Source organism: Hemitrygon akajei, chromosome 6, assembly GCF_048418815.1.
Source record: "Hemitrygon akajei chromosome 6, sHemAka1.3, whole genome shotgun sequence".
In the NCBI taxonomy this organism is placed as follows: domain Eukaryota; kingdom Metazoa; phylum Chordata; class Chondrichthyes; order Myliobatiformes; family Dasyatidae; genus Hemitrygon; species Hemitrygon akajei.
The window spans coordinates 186,059,409-186,084,909 of NC_133129.1; the positions used below are offsets into that span (position 1 = coordinate 186,059,409).

At 41.6% G+C, this 25,501-nt stretch overlaps 1 protein-coding gene across 2 annotated transcripts in view; it reads left to right on the forward strand.

The window, feature by feature from the left end:
* Positions 1-25,501, forward strand: part of lrrc56 (leucine rich repeat containing 56) — a 351,577-nt gene that overhangs the window by 68,595 nt on the left and 257,481 nt on the right. The window contains exon 5 of one of the 2 annotated variants that reach the window (XM_073049966.1): positions 4,091-4,151. The exons of the other annotated variant lie outside the window; for it this stretch is intronic. Coding sequence (XP_072906067.1) covers positions 4,091-4,151 — 61 coding nt within the window. The remainder of the gene's footprint in view (positions 1-4,090; positions 4,152-25,501) is intronic. 2 annotated transcript variants of the gene reach the window in all.

Below are 25,501 nucleotides of genomic sequence, written 5' to 3' on the forward strand. Positions count from 1 at the left end.
CATTGAAACTTTAAGGGCCGTTGACAATCTCTCCCAGGATTTGGTGTGTGTGTAATCTATTTTTATTCTTGTATAACTTTACCTACAGAGTTCTGCAACTAATTCTAACTTGTTTTGGAGATTCGAAGTCTTTAGTGAAGGCCTCCCTGTTTGTCGGTTCACAGTTCAACTGCTGATTTATTTTTCCTTTGTTTTAAATATTTATTTATTTTATCTTTTTCTTTTCTTCACCCCTTTTTTCTAATCTCTGAATTTTTTTCTCCCTTCTCTGTAAATGGTTGATAAACACTCGTCTTGAATTTATAACTTTCCCCTTCCTCTTTTTTTTCTTTTTCCTTCTTACCTTTTTTTTCCCTTTCTCTTACTTTATTCTTCTATAATGTTTCGCGGGTAGGTTAGTTTTGGTTTTCTTCCGATTTTCTCTGTATTTAGTTGTATATTTCTGCAGAAGGTGTTCTAATCTGTAGTTATGTTTTCTAGTGCATAAACTAGTTATTATTTGCTATAATATTTATACGGAAATGTTGTTAATGACACAGATCTGGAAGTTGTATTTGAGTTAATTTTTTTGGTAGAGCTAGCTACTTGTTTTGGTAGCCGTCTAGTTTTGAGTTGTGCGGGTGGGGTGAGTTTTCCAGTTCCAACATCTCTTTATTGCTTAGGACATGTTTTTATATTTTGACCTTATGAATCTATGTTTACATCTCTGCTCCCAGACTGCTATTGTACTGCTTGGCTTTTTATATGCCTGCTGCCTTTTATGCATTAGTAATTGATAATGGCTAGTGCACTTACATTTGTGAGCTGGAATATAAAGGGACTGAACCACCCTGTTAAAAGGAGGAAGGTATTCTCACATATCAGGCAACTCAAAGCTGACATTGCTTTCCTTCAAGAAACTCATATTCGTTGTTTTGATAACTCCCGGCTTCTGTCAAAGTGGGCGGGTCAGCATTTTCATTCATCCTTTGCCGCTAAAGCTAGGGGAGTTTCCATTCTTATTAATTCAAATATTCCTTTTGAACTCCATAATAAAATATCTGATACAAATGGCCGTTTTATTATTGTTTCTGGTAAACTATATAACACTAAAGTTGCACTAGCAAACCTGTATGCCCCCAACTTTGATGATGTTAACTTTTTTGAACGGTTTTTTTCCTCACTACCAGACTTAAACTCATACTCTCTTATATTGGGTGGTGATTTCAACTGTTGGTTGGATCCTAAACTGGACCGATCGTCCTCTGTTACCAGATCACCTACTAAATCTGCCTTAGCTATTCAATCGGTTCTTAATTCGGATCTAAAGATCCATAAGGTCTTGGGACCTTTTATCGAGTACTTTCATAACCTTCCTCTTGACTAAGGGTTTTTTTTTTCTTTTTTTTTCTTCTTTTCGGTCCCTTGCTTTCAGCTCCCTTTTTTTTTCTGGTAGTAGGCATTATTATCCTCTGTTGCTAAGTGTATTCACAGTCTGGGAGTTTGACTGTCCGGACTTATACTCTTTATACTGTGTGGTGGTTGGTCTGGAGTTGTTGTTGTTTTTTTCTTGTGTTGTGGGGCTTGGGGAGGACGCTAAGCTCACTTGTCTTTAATTTAGATGCTTTTTTTGTTAAATTCTCTTCCTTTGTAGCATATTGTTATTGTATGCTTAATCTTGCACTGTATTAATGCTCCTCATTGGGATTTGGGGTTTTTAATTTTGTAAAATGTTTTGAAAAACTAATAAAAAAAATTTAGAAAAAAAAATAAAAAAAATTAAAAAAAAAGCCAATCCTAAAATCTGCAGACAAATCATCGTAAACTCCACATTGTCAAAGCTGTCTGAATCAGAAACTGGAAAAGGAATATGTATGATTGTGAAATATACTTAACGTACCAACGTGATAGAGGGTAGCAACCTTTATAATCCTTTGTGCGCAGTTTAAATTCCTTTGTGCGCTAGTAGCAAAAGATGTGTGCACACGCACACCTTAGAGGGAACATTGCTCCTCAGTGCCTTACTGCTCACCGTGGAAGACCTACCCTGGTTGGCCCTCCTAAAGGGCAATACCTCACACTTGTCAGCATTAAATTCCATCTGCCATTTTTCAGCTGGTCTAGATCCCATTGAAAGCTTTGATTGTCTTCCTTTCTGTCCACTATACCCCCGTCTTGTTGTCATCTGCTAATTTGCTGATCTAGTTAATCATATTATCATCCAGATCATTGATACAGATGTCAAACATCATCTGACCCAGCACAGATCCCTACGGCACTCCACCTCCAGCCAGAGAGGCAACCATCTACAACTACTTCCTGGCTTCTCCCACAAAGCCAATTTCTAATCAAATTTACTACTTCATCTTGAATGCCAAATAACTGAACCTTCTCGATCAACCTCTTATGCGAGATCTTGTCAAGTGCCTTGCTGAATTCCATGTACACAATATCCATTGCCTTCATTAAATTTCCTGGTAAATTCTTTTGAAAAACTGTATAAGATTGGTTAGACACAACTTACCACTCACGAAGCCATGCTGACTATGCCTAATCAGTTCCTGTCTATCCAAATACTCATATATCCGGTCCATTAACTTCCCACTTCTGATGTCAGGCTCACTGGTTTCCTGGTTTATTCTTAGAGTCTTTCTTAAACAGCAGAACAACATTAGCTACCTTACAATTTTCTGGTATCTCACCTGTCGCCAAGGATGATTTAAATATCTCTGCTACGTCCCCTGCAATTTCTGCACTTGCCTCCCACAAGGTCCAAGGGAATATCTTGTCAGGCCCTGGGGATTTATCCAGCCTAATTTACCTCAAGACAGCAAAAAAGGCATCCTCTGTAATCGGTACAGGGCCCATGACCTCACTGTGGGTTTGTCTTACTTCTATAGACTCTGTGTACATCTCCCAAATAAATTTGTTGTTGCTCAGTCGTTAAGTTGAGTGCAACTCTTTGTGACCTCATGGACCATAGGGTCCACACGGTTTTCATGGCAAGACACAGAAGTAGATTCCCAGGCTTTTCTTCCGTGTGGAATCTGCTGCTGCCCAGGTGGGCTTGAACTCATGACCATCTGCCTTGAAGTCACCACCAGCTGCCCCCTCCCCTGAATAAATACAGATGCAAAAAATCCATTTAAGATCATCTCCATCTCTTTTGGTTCCATGCATAGATTACCATTCTGGTCTTCCAGAGGACCAATTTTCCCTAACTAGTAACATCACCACTCTCCTTTTAATCCCTTCCACTCTATCAGATCTAGGTCAATGGAACCCCAGAACATCTGACAGGACAATTTTACAGTGACCAATTAACCTACTAACTGGTATGTCTTGGACTTTGGGAGGAACACAGAGGAAACACATACATTTATGGAAGGATGTAGGTACTTCTTACAGAGAATGCCATATTTGAACTTTGAACTCCACCTTGAGTTGTAATCGTGTCATGCTAATCACTACACTACCATGACACCCAATATTTTATGCAGTTCTGTGTAAAAGTCTTAAGCACATATTTATAGGTACAGTGCCTAAGACTTATGCACAGTACTGTATTTGATAATGTGGAGTGGAGAATGAGTTTGCAAATCTGACAGGAGCAAAGATGTTGGGAATGGTGAAGGTGCGGCTCAAGGGAGGGGTTTGGGAAGGTGGCAGAGGAAGAGAGCCAGGGGCAGTGGGGGCGGGGGCGTGGCGCAGGTGCAGACACACCCAGGCCAGAGACATCAGGCAAGGTCATGTGATTCCAAACAATTGGTGTATTGATCATTACAGAATGTCTTTCTGATGCTTCCCACTTTGCCTTCCCCTTTTTCCCAACCTTGATTCCTCTCTCCTTGCCCCCTTCCCACTCTCAGACCACAATAGAGACCTATATCAGAATCAGGTTTATCATCACTCACATAGGTCAGGAAATTTGTTTTTTTTGTGGAGCAGTACAGTGCAATACATAAAATTACTACAGTACTGCGCAAAAGTCTTAGGCACCCTAGCTATATATACAGTACATGCATCAGACTGTTGCACAGTACTCTATATTTTAAATTTGTGCACATTGGACTAATCCTAATTTAACATAACAATTGTTGTCTGTCTGCAGGTGACTATTTGCCTAATCTGGTTCAACTAAAGCTGAACGGAAGTTTTATTACATCAGTGCGGTAGGTTAAACACTTCAAAATAGAGTCATGGAGTTGCAGTATTATACAGCATATAAGCAGGCCATTCAGCCCAGTTTGTCCACGTTGATCTGTAGACACCTTTCCAGATAAATCCCTTTTCTTTGATGTTTGCTCTTGAAGCCTTCCCCATGAGTGGGTATAGCTGCAGCGGTGGAGATTTGAGATCAGAGTTTTCCTTCTCCTAGACGACCTGCCAATCATGGCTGACAAGCCCCACCTGCACGAACTACTGTATCCACTCTGTTCGTTCTCTTATGTAGCTCAGTCATGTTCTCTCTTAACCTCCTCTGTTCTGGGAAGAACAGTTACCGGAGGCACAAATGCAGTAACATAAGGTTCAGGTTTATCAGATACTGTATACATTGAAACATACAGTGAAATGCATCGTTTGCATTGACAAGCAAAACATCCAAGAATGCTCTAGGGGTAGCCCACAAGTTTCACCTCACATTCTGGCACAGCATAGCATGTCCACAATGCTCAACAGAACAACACAGAACACAACAAGCAGCAAAATAAGCCCTGTTACTCCCTTACCCCCCCCCCCCCCCCCCCCCACACACACACACACTCTTAACAGAAAACACAAAGTACACTGCAGTTGCTGGGGTCAAAGCAACATGTACAACAAGCTGGAGGAACTCAGCAGGTCAGGCAGCATCCGTGGAAACGAGCAGTCAACGTTTTGGGCCGAGACCCTTCGTCAGGACTGAAGAGGGAGGGGGTGAGGGCCCTATAAAGAAGGTGGGGGTGGGTGGGATGGAGAAGGCTGGTGGGTGTCAGGTTAAAAAACCAATCAGAGGAAAGATCAAGGGGTGGGGGAGGGGAAGCAGAGAGGGGATAGGCAGGAAAGGGTAAGTGTTGTTTTGATCACAGCATCTGCAGTGTACTTTGTGTTTACTATTCGTTACTCCACTGCGAAGTCTCTTCAAGGTATGCCTACCCTGAAGAAGTTTAAATCTTCTCTTCGACGGGAATTCAGTGAGACCCTTTCTCACTGCTCACCCTCTGTGATCTCCGCCTCTCTCCGACTCTTCGATCGTGTCCTGACCCAGTCACGGTACACAGTGCTTTCACCTAATATTCCTTCTTCACTTTTCCTTTGTGAGGGGTCAGTGTGGAAATGGTGGAGGATTACAAATACCTGGGGATACGAATTGACAATAAACTGGACTGGTCAAAGAACACTGAGGCTGTCTACAAGAAGGGTCAGAGCCGTCTCTATTTCCTGAGGAGACTGTCCTTTAACATCTGCTGGACGATGCTGAGGATGTTCTATGAGTCTGTGGTGGCCAGTGCTATCATGTTTGCTGTTGTGTGCTGGGGCAGCAAGCTGAGGGTAGCGGACTCCAACAGAATCAACAAACTCATTCGTAAGGCCAGTGATGTTGTGGGGGTGGAACTGGACTCTCTGACGGTGGTGTCTGAAAAGAGGATGCTGTCCAAGTTGCATGCCATCTTGGACAATGTCTCCCATCCACTCTGTAATGTACTGGCTAGGCATAGGAGTACATTCAGCCAGAGACTCATTCCACCGAGATGCAACACTGAGCGTCATAGGAAGTCATTCCTGCCTGTGGCCATCAAACTTTACAACTCTTCCCTCGGAGTGTCAGACACCCTGAGCCAATAGGCTGGTCCTGGACTTATTTCCACTTGGCATAATTTACTTATTATTATTTAATTATTTATGGTTTTATATTGCTATATTTCTACACTATTCTTGGTTGTTGTGTCTGTAACAAAGCCCAATTTCCCTCGGGATCAATAAAGTATGTCTGTCTGTCTGTCAATAAAGTCATCAATTCCATTATCCATGTCATTGACATATAACATAAAAATAAGCGGTCCCAACACAGATCCCTGTGAAACACCATTAGTCACCGGCAATCAATCAGAAAAGGCTCCCTTTATTCCCACCTCTTGAACTCCTGTCAATCAGCCATTTCTTTATCAATGCTAGTATCTTTCTTGTAATACCATAGCCTCTTAACTTGTTAAGCTGCTTCATGTGGGGCACCTTGTCAAAGGTCTTCTGAAAATCCAAGTAAACAACATCAACTGATTCTCAATTGTCTATCCTGCTCGTTATTTCTTCAAAGAATTCCAACAGATTTGTCAGGCAAGATTTTTCCCTGAAGAAACCATGCTGACCTGGCCTATTTTATCATAAGCCTTCAAGTACCCCAAAACCACATTCTTAACAATCGACTCCGACATCTTCCCAACCACTGAAGTCAGACTAACTGGCCTATAATTTCCCTTCTTCTGCCTCTCTTATTCTTGAAGAGTGGTGTGACATTTGCAATTTTCCATTCTTCTGGAACCATTCAAGAATCTAGTAATGCCTCCACAGTCTCGTCAGCCACCTCTTTCAGAACCCTGGCGTGTACACCATCTGGTCCAGGTGACTTACCTATCGCCGGACCTTGCAGTTTCCCAAGAACCTTCTCCCTTGTAATGGCAACTCCACACACTTCTGATCCCTGACACTCTGTTTTCTAGTGGTTTGATATCCACTCTCACCTCTTTTTTACACTTTGTATATATGGGGGAACTTTTGGTATCCTCTTTAATGTTATTGGCTAGCCTTCTTTCTATAAATTCCTCCTCTTGGGATCCAGCACCAACCTAATTTTCCTTATCTACCTTCATTTTGAAATCCCCATGACTATGTAATATTGCCCTTTGGCATGCGTTTTCCATCTCCCAGTGTAATTTGTAGACCACATCCTTGTGGTCCACCCTAGACCACCCTATGTCACCTCTTCATAATGATTTGATTTCATTTTTTCCAACGGAGCAGCACTGCTCCCTCTCTCTTCCTGCCAGTCCTTTCGGTACAATGTGTATCCTTGGATGTTAAGTTCCCAGCTATGATTCAGTGATGCCTACAACATCATACATGCCATTCTGTAACTGTGCTACAAGTTCTCTATCTTATTCCATATACTGTGTGCATTCAAATATAACACCTCCAGTCCTGTATTCACCCTTGTTGATTTTGTCTGCCTTCTACATGCAATGCATCCTGTTCACTGGAATTTTGCCCTAACATCAGCCTCTCCTTGCTAGCAGTCTCACTACACACTGCCTCTGTTTGTAAACTAACTACCTCATCCTCAGCATTTTCGCTCTGGTTCTCAATCCCTCCCTGCCAAATTAGTTTAAATCCCACTGAACAACTCTAGTAAACCTGCCCTCAAGGATATTGTTCCCCCTGTGGTTCAGATGTAACCTGTCCCTTTTTGTATAGGTCATATCTTCCCCAGAAGAGATCCCAATGATCCATAAATCTAAAACCCTACCCCCTGCACCAGTTCCTCAGCCACACATTCACCTGCCAGATCATCCTATTCTTACCCTCACTGATGCACAGAGATTACTACCCTGGAGATCCTGTTTCTCAGCTTTCTACCTAGCTCACTAAAATCTCTCCTCAGGACCTCTTCACATTGTCTACCTCTGTCATTGGTGCTAATAAGCATCCAGCCTTCTGTCTGCTCACCCTCACCTTTGAGAATGCCATCGACCCGATTTGAGACATCTCTGACCCTGACACCAGGGAGCCAACATACCACCTGGCTATCTCTATCATGTCCACAGAATCTCATCTCTGTTCCTCTGACTAAGGACTCTCCTATCTATACTGCTGACTTCATCTCACTGCTCTTCTGAACCATAGCTCCAGACTCATTGCCAGAGACCTGGTCACTGTGACTCACCCCCAGTAGGTCACCCCTCAACAGTATCTAAAGTTGTATACTTATTATTGACGGGAACGGCCACTGGTGTACTCTGTACTGGCTACCCATTTCCCTTTCTTCTCCTGACAGTCACCCAGTTACCTGTCTCCTGCAACCTACCTCCTTATAGCTCCTGTCTATCACCTCCTCCTTCTCCTGGGTGAGTTGAAGGTCATCAAGCTGCAGCTCCAGTTCCTTAATACATTCTCTCAGGAGCTGCAGCTCAGTGCAGCTGGTGCAGATGTGTTTATCCAGGAGAACAGAGGTTTCCCAGACTTCCCACATCCCACACACAATATAAAACACTGCTTCCGGAGCCATTCTCACTATACTATGCACTAATAGATGAGGAATGAACAAATAAAAACACCGGATAAATTTACCAGAAACTCTATCTCACCCAAGTCTAATCTCGCCTAAGCCTGATGAGCCAAAACCAGTCTAAAGCTGCCACACTGGAAGAGTGACTCTTGCACCAGCATTCTTCTGATTCATCCTTTCAAATGAAGCCCTCTCGTTGACTGGTCGCTGCCCACTTCAGACAAGCTCTGCCTTTTAAATCTTGACTGCAGACCTGATTGAAAGGTAGCTCTTTCTACACAATCCCTCTCTTTAATTAGTCCCTGCCCAACTCAGGACTCAAACCACCAGGTTTAAGAACAGTTATAATGCCTGAACCATCAGGCTCTTGAACCAGAGGGGATACCTCACCTCACCACTGAACTGTTCCCACAACCTAAAAACTTACTTTCATGGAATCTTCAACTCATGTTCTCAATTTTTTTGGTTAATTTATTTATTATTATTTCTCTCTTTCTATTTGTATTTGCGGTTTGTTGTCTTTTGCACATTTGTTGTTTGTCCGTCCTGTTGTGTGCAGTCTCTCATTGATTCTATTGCGCTTCTTGGACTTAATGTGAATGCCCACAAGAAAATTAATATTAGGGTTATATATGGCGACATGCATGTGCTTTGATAATAAATTTACTTTGAACTTTGAATGGAAAAGGAGAGAATGGGAGCAGTGAGAAATTACTGGAAATCTCAGAAATCGATAGTTGTGTTAGTTAACCTGAAACATTAGCTGGCACTTAGATAAAGTGCTAAAGGAACAACTCATTGGGTAAATACAGAAGAACACATGCTGCTGGTTAATTAGTCAGGGTGTCAAAGGTTATGGGGAGAAGGCAACAGAATGGGGTTTAGATGTATAATAAAACAGCCATGATGGAATGGTGTAGTAGACTCAATGGGACGAGTGGCCTAATTCTGCTCCTAGGTTTTATGATCTTATGTGCAACCGCAGAGAGACATGCACGGACACACACCTGAAATATGGAAACTGTTCTGACTGTATTGAAAAACACTGACAGTAATGGAAGCTTTATAATACACAGTGAGATTTTGCAGAGAACACAGAGCTGTACAACAGTAATTGATGTCATTCAGTGCTGTCTAGATCATCTTAAGCACTGTTTCATGTTTGCTTGTTAGCCTGTGATATATGCGATGTTTCAGACACTTAGCTTCACATGGTCTAGACTAGTGCCTCTCAGAGGCCTAGCTGCCTGAACAGTAGAATGTTGCCATCTGGAAACTCCATTTGATGAATTCCTAATTCCTCAAGAATTCTGAAAACAAATGGGTTATTTAAGTTTGGAAGTTTGTGCCTTGTTCCAACGTCATTCAGATTGTAAAGTGTTGACAAGCCATAAGCTCACAGTGCATGGGCCTGAAAAGTGAAAGATTAAACAAGTAAGTGTGTGATAGAGGCTGGAGGTCCTTAAGGTTGTTATACCTGGGGGAGGTAGTGTGGATAAGTTCCCAGTACCTATTAAATGCTCTCAATGGCGCACATCTCAATACCAAGTCCAACTCCTGACCTTCATGCATGGCTTAGCTACTAAACCTAGTGGAACTGTTTCGACTGATAGCAGAGGGGCAAAGGTGGGTTACTCGCACCTTAAAACCAGTCACTTTGTGCAGATGACGCTCGTCAGCTGTGTTTGGTAGCTCATCTAGGAGAAGGAAAACTCTGATCTCAAAACTCCGCTGCCTTGAGGCTTTGCCCTATCATGGGAAAGGCTTCAAGAGTAAACCCCGAGGAAAATCTGGAGGTGGTGTCCCTAGGGCAGTCCTATGTTGTGCTCAACACTGACTGGCAACTCCTGTGATGCCACTGGTGCCAAAGTGTATTGGTCTCTGCCATTCCTTTGGATTCATCAGCTGCATGGGCAACAGCTTGCTCTTCATATCCTAATGCCTTGGCTTATGTATCGAGCATACAGTAAATAGCTAGGACACAACATCCATGGTCAACCCTAACCAACGGAGGGCCTCCTCCTGTTGGAAGCTGCGGATGAATGATTTCCTTTTTACAAATGACCCGAGCACTGTGTAAGGGTAGGATAATTTGGATGTGAGGATTGCAAGGGCCTCTCTGTGGATAATGCTTCATGCTGTTCAGTTCAAACAGGAAGCTGGGTCACGTCTATCAGTTCTTATTTTTTTGGCTCTGGTTCCTTCCCCCACCCCAAAGCTGGAAATTGACTGCTTTCAATATTGCATGCTTGATTACTTCAAGCTGCAGTGCAGATTGACAATCTGGAAAACCAGATTAACTGAGCTAGAAAGATGTTCTAAGTAAGATATGACTTCAGGACTTGAAGTTGCAACATTCTGCCTGTTTGAGTAATGGTGCTTCCTGTTTTTTTCTGCAATGGTTTGTATTGCCTCCTGCCTGTAAGCCAGCGGTGTTTTAGTATCCTGCAGGCACGTGCCAGATTATAGCCAATTGAGTCCAGAATTTGCCATCTTTTTAGCATTTGTTTTTTTATACAGAAATGCTGTAAACTGTGGCCCATTATGCAGTAATGACATTCATAATTGCTGACAATTGGCAGTCTCCTGGAGATGTATTGCCCTTTTATATGGCTTTGTAGCAGGGCATTTACACAAGCCAGTGTTGTGTAGTTTTGATACAATCCTTTTATATTTAAAACTTTCCATTCCAAGCATCTCGAATGGAATGTAGTGATCTCCGTAGTGATCTCCGGAGTTGTTGACTCTAAGAGTAAACTGAAAGATCACACGTGTGTGTTTTTGTTGTTTGAAATGATGGACAATTTATTAAATCTGGTGTGTACCAGGAGACCAGTCAAAGCTGATCTACCAAGCATAAATTTGGTACAGCTTTTACATTTTCAGTTGATGAGATTTACCAAGAAAACTACATTTTGATGACAGGATGGTGACTACAGGAACACTTAATTAAGAAACGGACTTGGTCCTGATTACAGGCTGAAATGGTTGTCCACAGGTCTAACAGTAAATCCAGTTTTCTATTACAACAATGGGTGCATGTCACTGTTCTCTCTAGGCTGCATGGGTGCGTGGCCACGCAGTAATTGAAATGCTCCTAAGCACATAGCCTTTGTTGTCGTGCAGCTAGAATAAAGACATGAGAAAGTGTTTTTGAAACGTGAAAGATTTTCTTTGTTAAAGTTTAACTCATTATACCATTTAAATAAAATCAATAATATGTGATTTTTCAATTTTCATTCTAAATACGCATAGTATGCATATTAAAATAAAAACATTTAAAGTGACTCGCATTTTTCAGGCCTTGTAAAAATTTCCTGCTCAGAGCAATGGTTGGTTTGTACAGCTGTAAAGAGGGAACGTTGGTGCATGCTGAAACATAATTAATGATACTCCTGAAACTTGGTTGTCATTGCTGCCGCATTCCATGTCTCTACTTCTAAGTTTTGTCTGCGGTTCCCTGTTACATTAGCCAGTTAACAAGTTCAAGCTTAATTATTATCTTAAATGTGTTAAGGTTCTTAAGGTTGTCATAGCCAGGGAAAGGGGCTGTAGTGGGAATAAGTCCCCACTACCTATTAAATGCTCCCAATGGTGTGCGTCTCAAATAGCTTCTAACAACCAATTTCAGCTCCTGGCCTTTACGTGTGGGTTAGCTACTAAGCCCAGCAGAACCATTTCTTCTGTGGGGTGACCTTTTAGATGAGGAAGCATTTCTTTAGCCAGAGAGTGGTGAATCTGTGGAATTTGTTGCCAATCGGCTGTGGCGGCAAAGTCTTTATGTATATTTAAGGCAGAGGTTGATAGATTCTTGTTTGGTTAAGGCAAGAAATTAGGGCTGAGAGGAATAATGGATCAGCCATGATGAAATGGGAGAGCAGACTTAATGGGCCAAATGACCTAACTCTGCTCCTATATCATGGTCTTACTGACAGGAGAAGGGTCAAAGGTTGGTTACTGGTGCCTTAGAGCCAGTAGCTTTTGAAAGATGAGGCTCGTCAGCCATGGTTGGTAGCGGATCTAGGAGAAGGAAACTCTGATCTCAAACTTACGCTGCCTTGCAGCTATACCCACACATAGGGAAGGCTTCAGGACTAAACCACAAGGAAAACTCCAGAGCTGGAGTCCCTAAGGCAGTCCTACATTCAGTTCAATACTGACTGGCATCTCCTGCGATGCCGCTGATGCCAAGCTGTATCAGCCTTTGCCATTCCTTTGATTCATCAGCTGCGTAAAGAGGGGGAGCCTGTACACAGGCAACAGCTTATTCTCCATATTGTACTGCCCTGGCTTTTGTATCACATAGACAGTTGGGACGCAACATCCATGCTTGACCCAACCAACGAAAGGCCTCAAATACAACCCCATTACTCATCCCTGATGGACAACACACCCAACATACATGCCCAATACTGATCTCCAGAATAAACGCTGTTCTCAGGCCAGAGACTGCTGTTGGAACAAGTGGTCTCAAAAATGTATAAAATCACAAGAGCATATGTTTGGCGAATACAGTCTTTTCCCTTGGGAAAGGGAATGAAAAACTAAAGGGCACAGGTTTAAGGTGGGAAGGGAAAGGTTTAAAAGGGACCGGAGGGGCAACTTTTTCACACAGAGTGGTGCATATATGGAACGAGATGCTAGATGAAATGGTTGAGATGGGTAATGTAACAAGATTTGAAAGATATTCAGAATCAGAATCAGGTTTATTATCTCTGACCTATGTGGTGAAATTTATGGAAATGAATAAACAGTCAACATTTTGGGCGAGGTCTCGACCTGAAATGTCGACTATTTATTCCACTCCACCATAGACGCTGCCTGACCTGCTGAGTTTCTCCAGCATTTTGTGTGTGTTGCTTTGAATTTCCAACATCTGCAGAATTTGTTGTGTTTATGTCATGAAATTGTTTTGTGGCAGCAGTACAGTGCAAGACATAAAAAGTACTATACATTACAATTAAAAATACATATATAAAAATTATATAAAATTAGGAGTGCACAGAGAACAAAAGTAAGCGAATGCTTGAAATCACAGTGGGCAAAACAGTTCTGAATTGTCTTATTTCTTACTTCTCACCAACTATTAGTGACAACAAAATGCCGCTTTTTGAACACAAACACGCACAACTGGCACTGTTTAAAAACTGCTTGCTTTAAGCACAGTGTAGTGTCCAAAGGCCATCCAAATGCATGCGTCTGATGTTGGTTAGAAACTGTTCGGCAACAGTCACCAATTAAGTGGCATAGTGTCCTAAACATATCAGAATCAGGTTTAATATTACTGGCTTATGTCATGAAATTTGTTGTTTTGCAGCAACAGTACATTGTAATACTTAATAAAAACTATAAATTACATTGAGAAGTATAAATAAAAAAAGAAAATTAGGTAGTGCAAAAAGAAAGGGAAAATAGTGAGGCAGTGTTCATGAGTTCATTGTCTATTCAGAAATCTGATGGCAATGGGAAAGAAGCTGTTCCTGAAGTATTGAGTGTGGGTCTTCAGGTTCCTGTACATCTTACTTGATCATAGCAATGAGAAGAGGGCATGTCCTGGGTGATTAATGATGGATAGTGAAGGTGTCCTGGATGCTAGGGAGGCTAGTGCCGATGATGGAGCTGGCAAAGTTAACAACTTTCAATTAGAGTGCTCTCCACGGTACATCTTTAGAAATTTGTGAGTGTCTTTGGTGGCATACAAGTTCTCCTCAAACTCCTAATGAAATATAGTTACTGTCATGCCTTTTTAAAAAATTGGATCAATATGTTGGGCCCAGGATAGATTCTCAGAGATATTGACGCACAGGTTCTGAAATTGCTCACTCTTTCCACTTCTGGTCCCTCGATGAGGACTGGTGTGTGTTCCCTTGACATCCCCTTCCTGAATCCACAATCAGTTATTTGGTCTTGCTGCATTGAGCTCAAGGTTGTTGCTGCAACACCACTCAACCAGCTGATCGATCTCACTCCTGTACGTCTCCTCATCACCAACTGAAATTCTGCCAGCAGTAGTTGTGTCGTTAGCAAATTTATAGATGGCGTTTGAGCTGTGTGTGCCTAGCCACACAGTTGTGGGTGTAGAGAGAATAGAGCAGTGGACTAAGCACACATCCTTCAAGTGCGCCAGTATTGATTGTCAGTGAGGAGGAGATGTTATTTCCAATCTTCACAGACTGTTGTCTCTCAGTGAGGAAGTAAGATCCAGTTGTAGAATGAGGTACAGAAGATCATGTTTTGGAGTTTATTGATGAGATTGTGTTGAAAGCTGAGCTGTAGTCAGTAACTATTGCTGTTGTTCAGGTGATGGAAGGCTAAGTAGAGAGCCAGTGAGATTGCATCTGCTGTAGACCTATTGTGGCTATAGTCAACTTGCAGCAGATCCAGGTCCTTGATTAGGCAGGAGTAATCCTAGCCATGATCAACCTCACAAAGTACATGTGAGTGCCACTAGGCAACATTATTTGAGGCAGCTCACCCTGTACTTCTTGGGCACTGGTATGATTGTCGCCCTTTTGAAGCATGTCAGATCCTCCAACTGCAACAATTAGAGATTGAAATTATCCTTGAACACTCCCACCAGCTGGTTGATGAGGTTTTCAGAAAATCACCAGGTACATCATCAGGGCCAGACACCCTGCAAGGGTTCACTCCCTTGAAATAAGCGAACCCCGGTTATTTTCTGAATTAGTTTTTATTCTTTAAGAGTTGTCCCAGATAAGGGGCTTCCCTGATTAACTGTAGCCCAACTAACCAGAACCTACTGTATTTATTAAGATCTTCCCCTACCTCCTCTGGTTATGTCATGTCTTCTGTTTGATCCCTGATTGATCTTATGCTCACTCTAGTTATCCTCCTGTTCTTCACATATGTGTATAACACCTTGGTGTTTTCCTTAATCCTCCTCACCAAGGCCTACTCACGACCCCTTCTCACTCTCCTAACAGGATCAAAGTGTGCTATAATCCTTCTCTGGGTCTGTGATTCATTTATTGGCCTGTGGGTTTCCAAATGCAGATTAATTTTGAAATGGAAATATCTTGTTCTCCTTGTTCCTAAACATTATACCTTTCTTCAACTGTTTGTACAGTTTATCTTGATGTACAAACGTAATATTTGCTAATATTGTGTTAACTGTTACTCTTTTTATCAGATGACTACTGCCTTTTCCAAGTTCCCAAACTCCCTTCTATATATTTTTCATCACTGTGTGCTGTTAACATAATTTCCTTTCTGTTTTTAACTCTCCATATGAATTATGTCATTTGCAGCCCCTCAGGGCAGCCCTGCTGGATACAAATCATGTACTAGCAGTCATCCCACACCCTTATTTCCTACTGAAAAACTCAAACTAGGTTTCCGACATACAAGCCTCTCCCATCTGTTGTAGCAATCATAGCATATCCTTTCACAGCTCATAGTGCTCCAAACCTCATTGTAGAGTGGTATTGTTCCACTTGAGCTCAACATCAGCCTGGTAAGCTAACAATAAAAATGCTTAAACTACCAGGAATCTGAAATAAAAACATAAGTCAAATCGAGTTTACTGTCATATGCGCAAGTACATGTATGTGTAGGTGCAATGAAAACTTAGTTGCAGCAGCATCACAGGCTTTATATAAGCAGCATTCTCAGGGAGAAAAAAAACACAAGTTAAATTTAAATGATGCACAATTTTTATAAGATCATAAGGCAGAGGAGCAGAATTATGCCATTCAGTCCATCGAGTCTGCCATTCCGTCATGGCTGATTTATTCTCCCTCTCAACCCCATTCTTCTTGTGCCTTCTCTCTATTTCATTTGACACCCTGACTAATCAAGAACCTATGAACTTCTGCTTTAAATATACCCAATGACTTGGCCTTTATAGCCATCCGTGTCACTAAATTCCACAGATTCACCACCTTCTGGCTAAAGAAATTCCCCCTCATTTCTGTTTTAACTGGATATCCTGCCATTCTGAGGCTGTGCCCTCTGGTCCCAGACTCCCCCACTATAAGAAACATCCTCTTCACATCCACTCTATCTAGGCCTTTCAATACTCAATAGGTTTCAATGAGATCCCCCATTAGTCTAAACTCCAGTGAACACAGGCCCAGAACCATCAAACATTCCTCATTTGTTAACTCTTTCATTCCTGGGATCTTGCTCTTGAACCTCCTGCAGACCCTTCCAATGCCAGCACATCTTTTTAGATAAGGGGCTTAAAATAAAGAATATATAGAACAAAAAAAGACCATTTTAGTGCAAAATGATCATAGTGTTGCTAAAATATATTGATTAGGTTTTTGCCAGTTGGTTCATAGTCAAAGTTAATATAAATTTATTATCAGAGTAGATATATGTTACCAGGTACTACCTTGAGATTTGTTTTCTTGCAGGCAGAGGGTGATGGTAGATGCAGTGTATTCTGCCTGGATGTCAGTGACCATTGGTGTTCTTCAGGAATCTGTTCTGGGACCGCTGCTCTTTGTGGCTTTTAGAAGTGATTTGGTTGAGGACATGGAAAAATGGGGTAGTAAGTTTGCAGATGACATGAAGGTTTGTGGTGTTGTGGATAGTTTAGAAGGTTGTTGTAGGTTACAATGGGACGTTGGCAGGATACAGAGCTGGCAGACAAGTGGCAGATGAAGTTCAATCCAGAAAAGAGTGAAGTGACTGACTTTGAAAGATCAAACTTGAAGGCAGAGTACGAAGTTACTAGCAGGATTCTTAGTGATATAGAGGAACAGAAGGATCTTGTGGTCCACATCTACAGATTCCTCAAAGTTGCTGTGCACATTGATAGAGTGGCTAAGAAGGGCTATGGTGTGTTGGCCTTTATTAGGAGGAGATTGAGTTCAAGAGCCATAAGGTAATGTTGCAGCTCTATAAAACCTGGTTAGACCATACTTGAGTATTATGTTCAGTTCTGGTAGCCTGAGGGAAGTGTGCTTTGTATATGGAACGAGTTGCCAGAGGAAGTGGTAAAAGTGGGTTCAATTACAACATTTAAAAGCTTTGAACTGAAGAGCTTAGAAGGATATGGGTCAAATGAATGTTAGCTGGAGTACCTCATCCTGAATTTTTGCTTCTACCACACAGAGGTAGATGAATAATTTCAGTAGTCACTCAGCAAGGATGGATGGAGGTGCCATGTTTTAGAATGTTTTTTATTTGATCATTTTACATGAACGTTATTGGCAAGGCCATCCTTTGTTAGTCACAGAGTGATACAGCATGGATAGAGGCTCTTCACAGTGCCCACTCAGCTAGTCCCAATTTCCTGTCTTCACCCCATATCCCTCTAATCCTTGGTCCTCCATGTACCTATCTGACTACTTCTTTATTGTACCTGCCCCAACCACTTCCTCTATTTGTTGCATACACTCACCACCCTCTGTGTAAAAAAGTTGTATCGCAGGTCCTTTCTAAATCTTTCCCCTCTCATTCTAAATCTATTCCCTCAAGTTTTGTATCCCCTCTACCCTTGGGGAAATACTGTAATTATCCACGTTATCTATACTTCTCCTAACACCCCTCATTCTCCAAAATTCCAAGGATAAAGACCCAGACTAGCCAACCCCTTCCTATAACTTAAGCTCTCTGGTCATGGCCACAGTCACAGACAGACAAAACCAGATAGTGAACCAAGTGATTTTTTTTTTTCACAACAGTCCTGTGCTTCCATAGTGTGTGTTACTGATGCTAGCTTTTCATTACAGTCTTATTTAGTGACTGAAATTTAAATTCCCCAGCCATCATGCTGGGATTGAAGCTGGTGTTTCTGGATCAATACCTCAACCCCCTGGATATTTAGCCTGTAGCAATTGCTATGTTACTATGTAAGCCATAGAAACAGAAAACCAATGTCCTTTTTGTCTTCAGGAGTGGGGGTGGGGGACGTGGGGGTAAGATGCCTTCCCATTTGGGGGAAAAATGTTTTGAGATGTGCTGGTTACATCTATCCCCAAACTTATTTGTTTGGAACTAGGTTAGTAGCATTCAGGTCTGGCATCCCGGAAAAGTATAAGAGCTCTAGGTACAATCTCCAGAAAGCTATTTTTATATGCAAAGAGGCAATTCCAAACCAAACTCGAAACATGGGAGGATGCTGAAAAACTGGGGCAGAGTTTGAATGCTCTTACCTCCTATAAAGCAAAACATAGAAAAAAAACATAGAAGCATAGAAAATAGGTGAAGGAGTAGGCCATTCGGCCCTTCGAGCCTGCACCGCAAACCAGAGTGGATAACTTCACTTTCAAGGACTTTACCTGATCCTGGGACCATGGCCATTCATAGTGAAGAAATAAGATTAAAGATTAGCTTTACTTGTTGCATTTACATCGAAACATGCAGCAAAGTGCACAGTTTGCATCAGATCAAATCAACGAGGAAGCGCTGGGAGTCACCCACAAGTGTTGCCACACTTCTGGCGCGAACATAGTGCGTCTGTAACTTACTACCACTAACTGGCATGTCTTTGGAATGTGGGAGGAAATCCACACAATGACGGGAAGAACGTACAAACCCCTTACAGACAGCAGCAGGAATTGAACTTTGATCTTATAACTGGCTGCCGTAAAACATTATATTGACTACTATGCTACAGTGCCATCCCTTATGTTACCATGCCACTACAGTACTGGAAGTAATGTATCACCGATCAAATACCCATTAGTATACCCCATCATGTATTACAGGAGGTGCATGTCCCACTTGTACTCCGCAGCCACCTCAGAACACCATTGAAAATGTGTTTAACTCAACCTTGAAGGACTCTCTAACAAGATAAAGATGACTCAGTTATTTTGCAAGCTCTTGCTTAAACCAGAACAAAATGTTTTCTCTGCACAACATATACTACTATTAATCTTTTCCTTCTTAGGTCCTGATGGCCTTGCTAATTTGCCTTGTACATTGTTTGGTGACATTAAGTAACTTCATTCAACAACTTTCTGGGGCACTAGACTTTTATGACTGAATTATGTAATCTTCAACAGAAGACTCTAGCTGTAACATTCTTCATGTACTGTGACCTTGAATATGATGCAGGTGGCTCATGGCTCACTCATAAACAGAGAGTCTTTTATTGAATAAACGCACATTTATATCTGTGGCTCTCAAAACCATTAGCATTGGATTCTGCTACTGCAATCAGTCATGTCTGCTCAGTAGTTTGGTCTATAATATCTTGTGGCATTTTGAATATTTGCATCGGCACGATATGTGTTAGCTAAATGAAATGTAGTTTCTCCCTTCTGGTTGAAGTTTCATTGTCATTCCACCATGCCGATGAATACAGCCAAATGAAACAGCGTTCCTCCAGAACAATGTACAAAACACAGTGCCAATAGTTACGCACAGCACAGGGTACATATAAAATGTGTAACTACAATAGCAGTAAAACATACAGTCATAATAATGATATAGCTCAAGTCTCTGAGTGTCAGGCCTGTGGATTGATGGTGTATGTGATGTTGTCCTGGAACCACATTTCCACAAGAACAAGCCACACTGCTCTAGTGTAACTGCAGACGAATGCATTCGAGCTTGTCTTCCACTAATGAACACTGGAGGGCAGTCCCCATCCCAGCATGGATTCCCACCACCTCCAGTGTCTCCTCCCCTGGATGTCTACAGCAGGGAAGCCTGTGGATACACTTTCCAAGCATTTAGGCGATAGGTGTGCCTACGGATACGCACAGACTTTCGAAACATTTAGCTGTCTAGTGACATGTACAACATGCTGGAGGAACTTAGCAGGTCAGGCAGTCAACGTTTCGGGCCGAGACCCTTCGTTAGGACAGGTGTCTAGCGAGCCTGCGGATATGCGCATGCTTTCTAACTGTGTAGATGACAGGCAAGCCCATGGATACATCCACACTTTTTAAATGTTACCATGGAAGTGAATCCAAAAATCATGTGGACACATGATACTGAAATGGAAATCATGCGCATGGACGTGTGATTTTGACAGTCATCATGTGGACATAATGCTGACATGGGACTCGTGCATATGGACACCAGCTCTTTCCCTAAAGCAGAAGTTAAGTTTCTGCTTTAGTTCCAATGATGATGCTTCTTTCTGGGTGCCTCTAAACTGTCCTCTGTACTGAAACATGCCTTCCTCTCTGCAATAGTGGACAAAGCTCTCAACCACATTTTCTCTATTTCCATCCCTTTTCCCCTGGCGAATAACAGGGATAGAGTTCCCCAGCACTCACCTTCCACCCCTCCAAACTTCATATTCTACCTATTAGCCTTCACAATTTCTGTATCAGAATGAAGCTCCACTCCCCTCCTCCTCTGTTTTGCATTACATGGGTACTGCTCTTCTGTCCCCACCCACCACAATGGGGGACCTGCAACACCTACCCCTTCTTTTCTCTTCCACCAACCAGGACCCTCCAGGTGGAGCACTCCATAGACCACTCAAAGTTACCATGCAAATTGGTGAGGTGGTTAAGAAGATGTGTGGAATGTTGGCCCTCATTAGTTAGGGGATTGAAGAGTTGTTGCTCTATAAAACTCTGGTTAGACCACACTTGGAACATTGTGTTCAGTTCTGGTCATCTGATTATAGGAAGGATGTGGAAGCTTTAGAGAGGAGATTTACCAGGATGCTGCCTGCATTGGAGAGCATGTCTTAGGAGGATAGGTTGAGTGAGTTAAGTCATTTCTCTTTTGAGCAAAGGAGGATGAAAGTTGACTTGATAGAGGTTTACAAAATGATAAGACACATAGATAGAGTGGAAGGTCAGCTTTTTACCAGAGTGGAAATGGCTAATATGAGGGGGCATAATTATAAGGTGATTTGAGGAAAATAAACAGGATGTCAGCAATAGGTTTTCTTTACGCAGAGAGTGGTGGGTAAATGGAATATAGGGGTGTGGTAGATGTCAGCAATAGGTTTTCTTTACGCAGGGAGTGGTGGGTAAATGGAATATAGGGGTGTGGTAGATGTCAGCAATAGGTTTTCTTTACGCAGAGAGTGGTGGGTAAATGGAATATAGGGGTGTGGTAGATGTCAGCAATAGGTTTTCTTTACGCAGAGAGTGGTGGGTAAATGGAATATAGGGGTGTGGTAGATGTCAGCAATAGGTTTTCTTTACACAGAGAGTGGTGGGTAAATGGAATATAGGGGTGTGGTAGATGTCAGCAATAGGTTTTCTTTACGCAGAGAGTGGTGGGTAAATGGAATATAGGGGTGTGGTAGATGTCAGCAATAGGTTTTCTTTACGCAGAGAGTGGTGGGTAAATGGAATATAGGGGTGTGGTAGATGTCAGCAATAGGTTTTCTTTACACAGAGAGTGGTGGGTAAATGGAATATAGGGGTGTGGTAGATGTCAGCAATAGGTTTTCTTTACACAGAGAGTGGTGGGTAAATGGAATATAGGGGTGTGGTAGATGCATATACATTAGCAACATTTAAGAGACTCTTAGGTAAACATGACAGCGTAGTGGTTAGTGCAACATTATTACATCTGGGGTCTCGAAATTTGAAGTTCAAGTCTGGCATGCTCTGTAAGGAGTTTGTATGTTCTTCCTGTGACCTCATGGGTTTCCAAAGGTCATACCGGTTAGTTAAGTTAATTGGGCGTTATAAATTGTCCCGTGATTAGACTCGGGTTAAATCGATGGGTTGCTGGGCAGTGCAGCTTGAAGGGCCTGTTTCACTCTGTACCTCCAAATAAAGATTAAACAATAAATAAATAAAACATGGATGATAGAAAACTGGGGGGCTATGTGGAAGGGAAGGATGGATTGATCTTAATGTATGTTAAGAGGTCAACACAACTTTGTGGGCCAAAGGGTCTGTACTGTGCTGTAATGTTATGTATTCTATGTCCCATGGTTCACTTGCATCTCTTCCAGTCTAACGCACTGCATCTAGTGTACCCAGTCTAGGCTTCTCTGGATTAGAGAATGATCACTTTGTCACAAGGGTGATCCTGAGTTTCACTCTAATTCTCAATCCCTCTCTTAATATGTATGGGGGATTCCTCCAATACCAGAATGAAGGCCAACGTAAACTCAAAGAACAGCATTTTATCTCCAGCTTCAGGTAAATTACCTACTCATTGTTTTCCCATCAGATTTTTCTTTCTTTTTTTTGTTTCAGATTTCAACGTCTGCATTTTTATTTTTTTCCAAATATAATTAGTAACTTCTGTTTTGCATGTTCTGCTGGGGAAAGATGATCATAAAGTGACAGAATTACATTTGTAAATTGGTTTATTATTATCACATGTAAGAGGTACAATGGAAACACTTGCATACTGTCCTTGCAGATGAACAGTGTGTTCAGGCAAAACAAGGTAAAACCTTAACAGAATGCAAAATAAAGTGTAACAATTACAGAGAAAGTGCAGTGCAGGTAGACAAATATGTGCAAAAGTCATGATCAGATAGATTGTGAGGTTGAGTCCATTTTATTGCACTAGGGAACTGTTCAATAGTCTTATAACAGTGGACTGGAAGCTGTCCCTCAGCCTGGTGGGATGTGCTTTCAGGTTTTTGTATCTTCTGCCGGAAGGGAGGGGGGGGGGAGAAGAGATAATGTCCGGGGGGGGTAGGGACTTTGATTGATTATGCTGGCTGCTTTACTGATGCTGGTATGCATAGAGTCCATGGAGAGAAGGTTTTATTTGAGGGGAACGAAGTAGTGGAATTATAAAGTACCGAAGCTGAATAAAGGAAACCATGAGAGGGTGAGGTTAATTAGCTCTACAGTGGCATGCAAAAGTTTGGGCACCCCTGGTCAAAATTTCTGTTACTGTGAATAACTAAGTGAGTAAAAGATGACCTGATTTCTAAAAGGCATGAAGTTAAAGATAACACATTTCTTTAATATTTTAAGCAAGATTACTTTTTTATTTCCATCTTTTACAGTTTTAAAATAACAAAAAAGGAAAAGGGTCTGAAGCAAAAGTTTGGGAACCCTGCATGGTCAGTACTTAGTAACTCCCCATTTGGCAAGTGTCACAGCTTGTAAACGCTTTCCGTAGCCAGATAAGAGTCTTTCAATTCTTGTTTGGGAGATTTTCACCCATTCTTCCTTGCAAAAGCCTTCTAGTTCTGTGAGATTTTTGGGCTGTCTTGCATGCATTGCTCTTTTGAGGCCTAGCCACAGATTTTCGATGATATTTAGGTCGGGGGACTGTGAGGGCCATGGCAAAACCTTCAGCTTGCACCTCTTGAGGTAGTCCATTGTGGATTTTGAGGTGAGTTTAGGATCATCATCCTGTTATAGAAGCCATCCTCTTTTCATCTTCAGCTTTTTTTACAGGCAATGATGTTTGCTTCCAGAATTTACTGGTATGTAATTGAATTAATTCTTCCCTCTACCAGTGAAATGTTCCCCATGCCACTGGCTGCCCAAAGCCTAAAGCATGATCGATCCACCCCCCTGCTTAACAGTTGGAGAGGTGTTCTTTTCATGAAATTCTGCACCCTTTTTTTTTCTCTAAACATACCTTTGCTCATTGCAGCCAAAAAGTTCTATTTTAACTTCATCAGTCCACAGGACTTGTTTCCAAAATGCATCAGGTTTGTTTAGATGTTCCTTTGCAAACTTCTGACACTGAATTTTGTGGTGAGGATGGAGGAAAAGGTTTCTTTTGATGATTCTTCTATGAAGGTCATATTTGTGCAGGTGTCACTACACAGTAGAACAGTGCACCACCACTCCAGAGTCTGCTAAATCTTCCTGAAGGTCTTTGGCAGTCAAACGGGAGTTTTGATTTGCCTTTCTAGCAATCCTACGAACAGTTCTCTCGGAAAGTTTTCTTGGTCTTCCAGACCTCAACTTGACCTCCATCGTTCCTGTTAACTGCCAGTTATTAATTACATTACGAACTGAGGAAACAGCTATTTGAAAACGCTTTGCTATCTTCTTATAGCTTTCTCCTGCTTTGTGGGCATCATTTATTTTAAATTTCAGAGTGCTAGGCAGCTGCTTAGAGGAGCCCATGGCTGCTGATTGTTGGGACAAGGTTTGAGGAGTCAGGGTATTTTATAAAGCTTTGAAAGTTGCATCACCTGACCTTTCCTAATGATGACTGCAAACAAGCCATAGCCCTAACAAGCTAATTAAGGTCTGAGACCTTGGTAAAAGTTATCTGAGAGCTCAAATCTCTTGGGGTGCCCAAACTTTTGCATGGTGCTCCTTTCCTTTTTTTCACTCTAAAATTGTACAAAACAAAAATAATACACTAATCTTGCTTAAAATGTTGAAAACAATATTTCATCTTTAACTTTATGACTTCTGGAGATTAGTTCATCTTCTACTCACAGTAACAGAAGTTGTGACCAGGGTACCCAAACTTTTGCATGCCACTGTAATAGGTGGGGGAACTTTATGAAAGAGGCTCGTAGTGAAAAGGTCAGAATGAGAATTAAGTTTATTATCACTGACACACATCATGAGGTTTATTGTTTGCAACTGCAGTCCAGTGTAAGACAAAAAAATTATATAAGCTACAAAAATTACTAATGCAAAAAAAAGAATAGTGAGGTAGTGTTGGTACATAATATTTTTAAAACGTCTACATGAATTACAGCAGGAGTTCATTCTGATCTGGCATAAAAAGTAAGTCTAGAACAATGGCTCAACTGTAGCTGACAAAGGAAATTAGGGGTAGAGGAGATACACAAAACTGCCAGTAAAATCAGCTGGCTTGAGTTTAGAATTCAACAAAGGAATACGGAAAGGTTGATTAGGAGGCACAGATGGAATCAGAGATACATTTGCAGGGAATATAAAAAATGACTGCAAAAGCTTCTATAAATATGCGAGGAGGAAAAATCTTGGTGATATAAATCTAGGTCACCTGTCAGAAATAGGGGGAAATTACATCTGGGAAGAAAGAAATGATAGAATAATATCTTTGTTTTCTGCCTTCACAAAAATCTAGCCTGTAATAAATCTAGTCAAGAAGAAAAGAAAAGCTTACAAAAGGTTCAGAGAGCTAGGTAACATTAGAGATCTTGAAGATTATAAGGCTTATAGGAAGGAGCTTAAGAAGGAAATTAGGAGAGTCAGAAGGAGCCATGGGAAGGCCTTGGCGGACAGGATTAAGGAAAACCCCAAGGCATTCTACAGGTATATGAAGGGCAAGATGATAAGATGTGTGAGAATAAGACTTATCAAGTGTGACAGAGGGAAAGTGTGTATGGAACAGGAGGAAATAGCAGTGGTACTTAATGAACACTTTACTTCACTTTGTCACGTACCCGTGACCAGGTTACCAAACCAGCAGAAATGGAATAATATGTTGGAG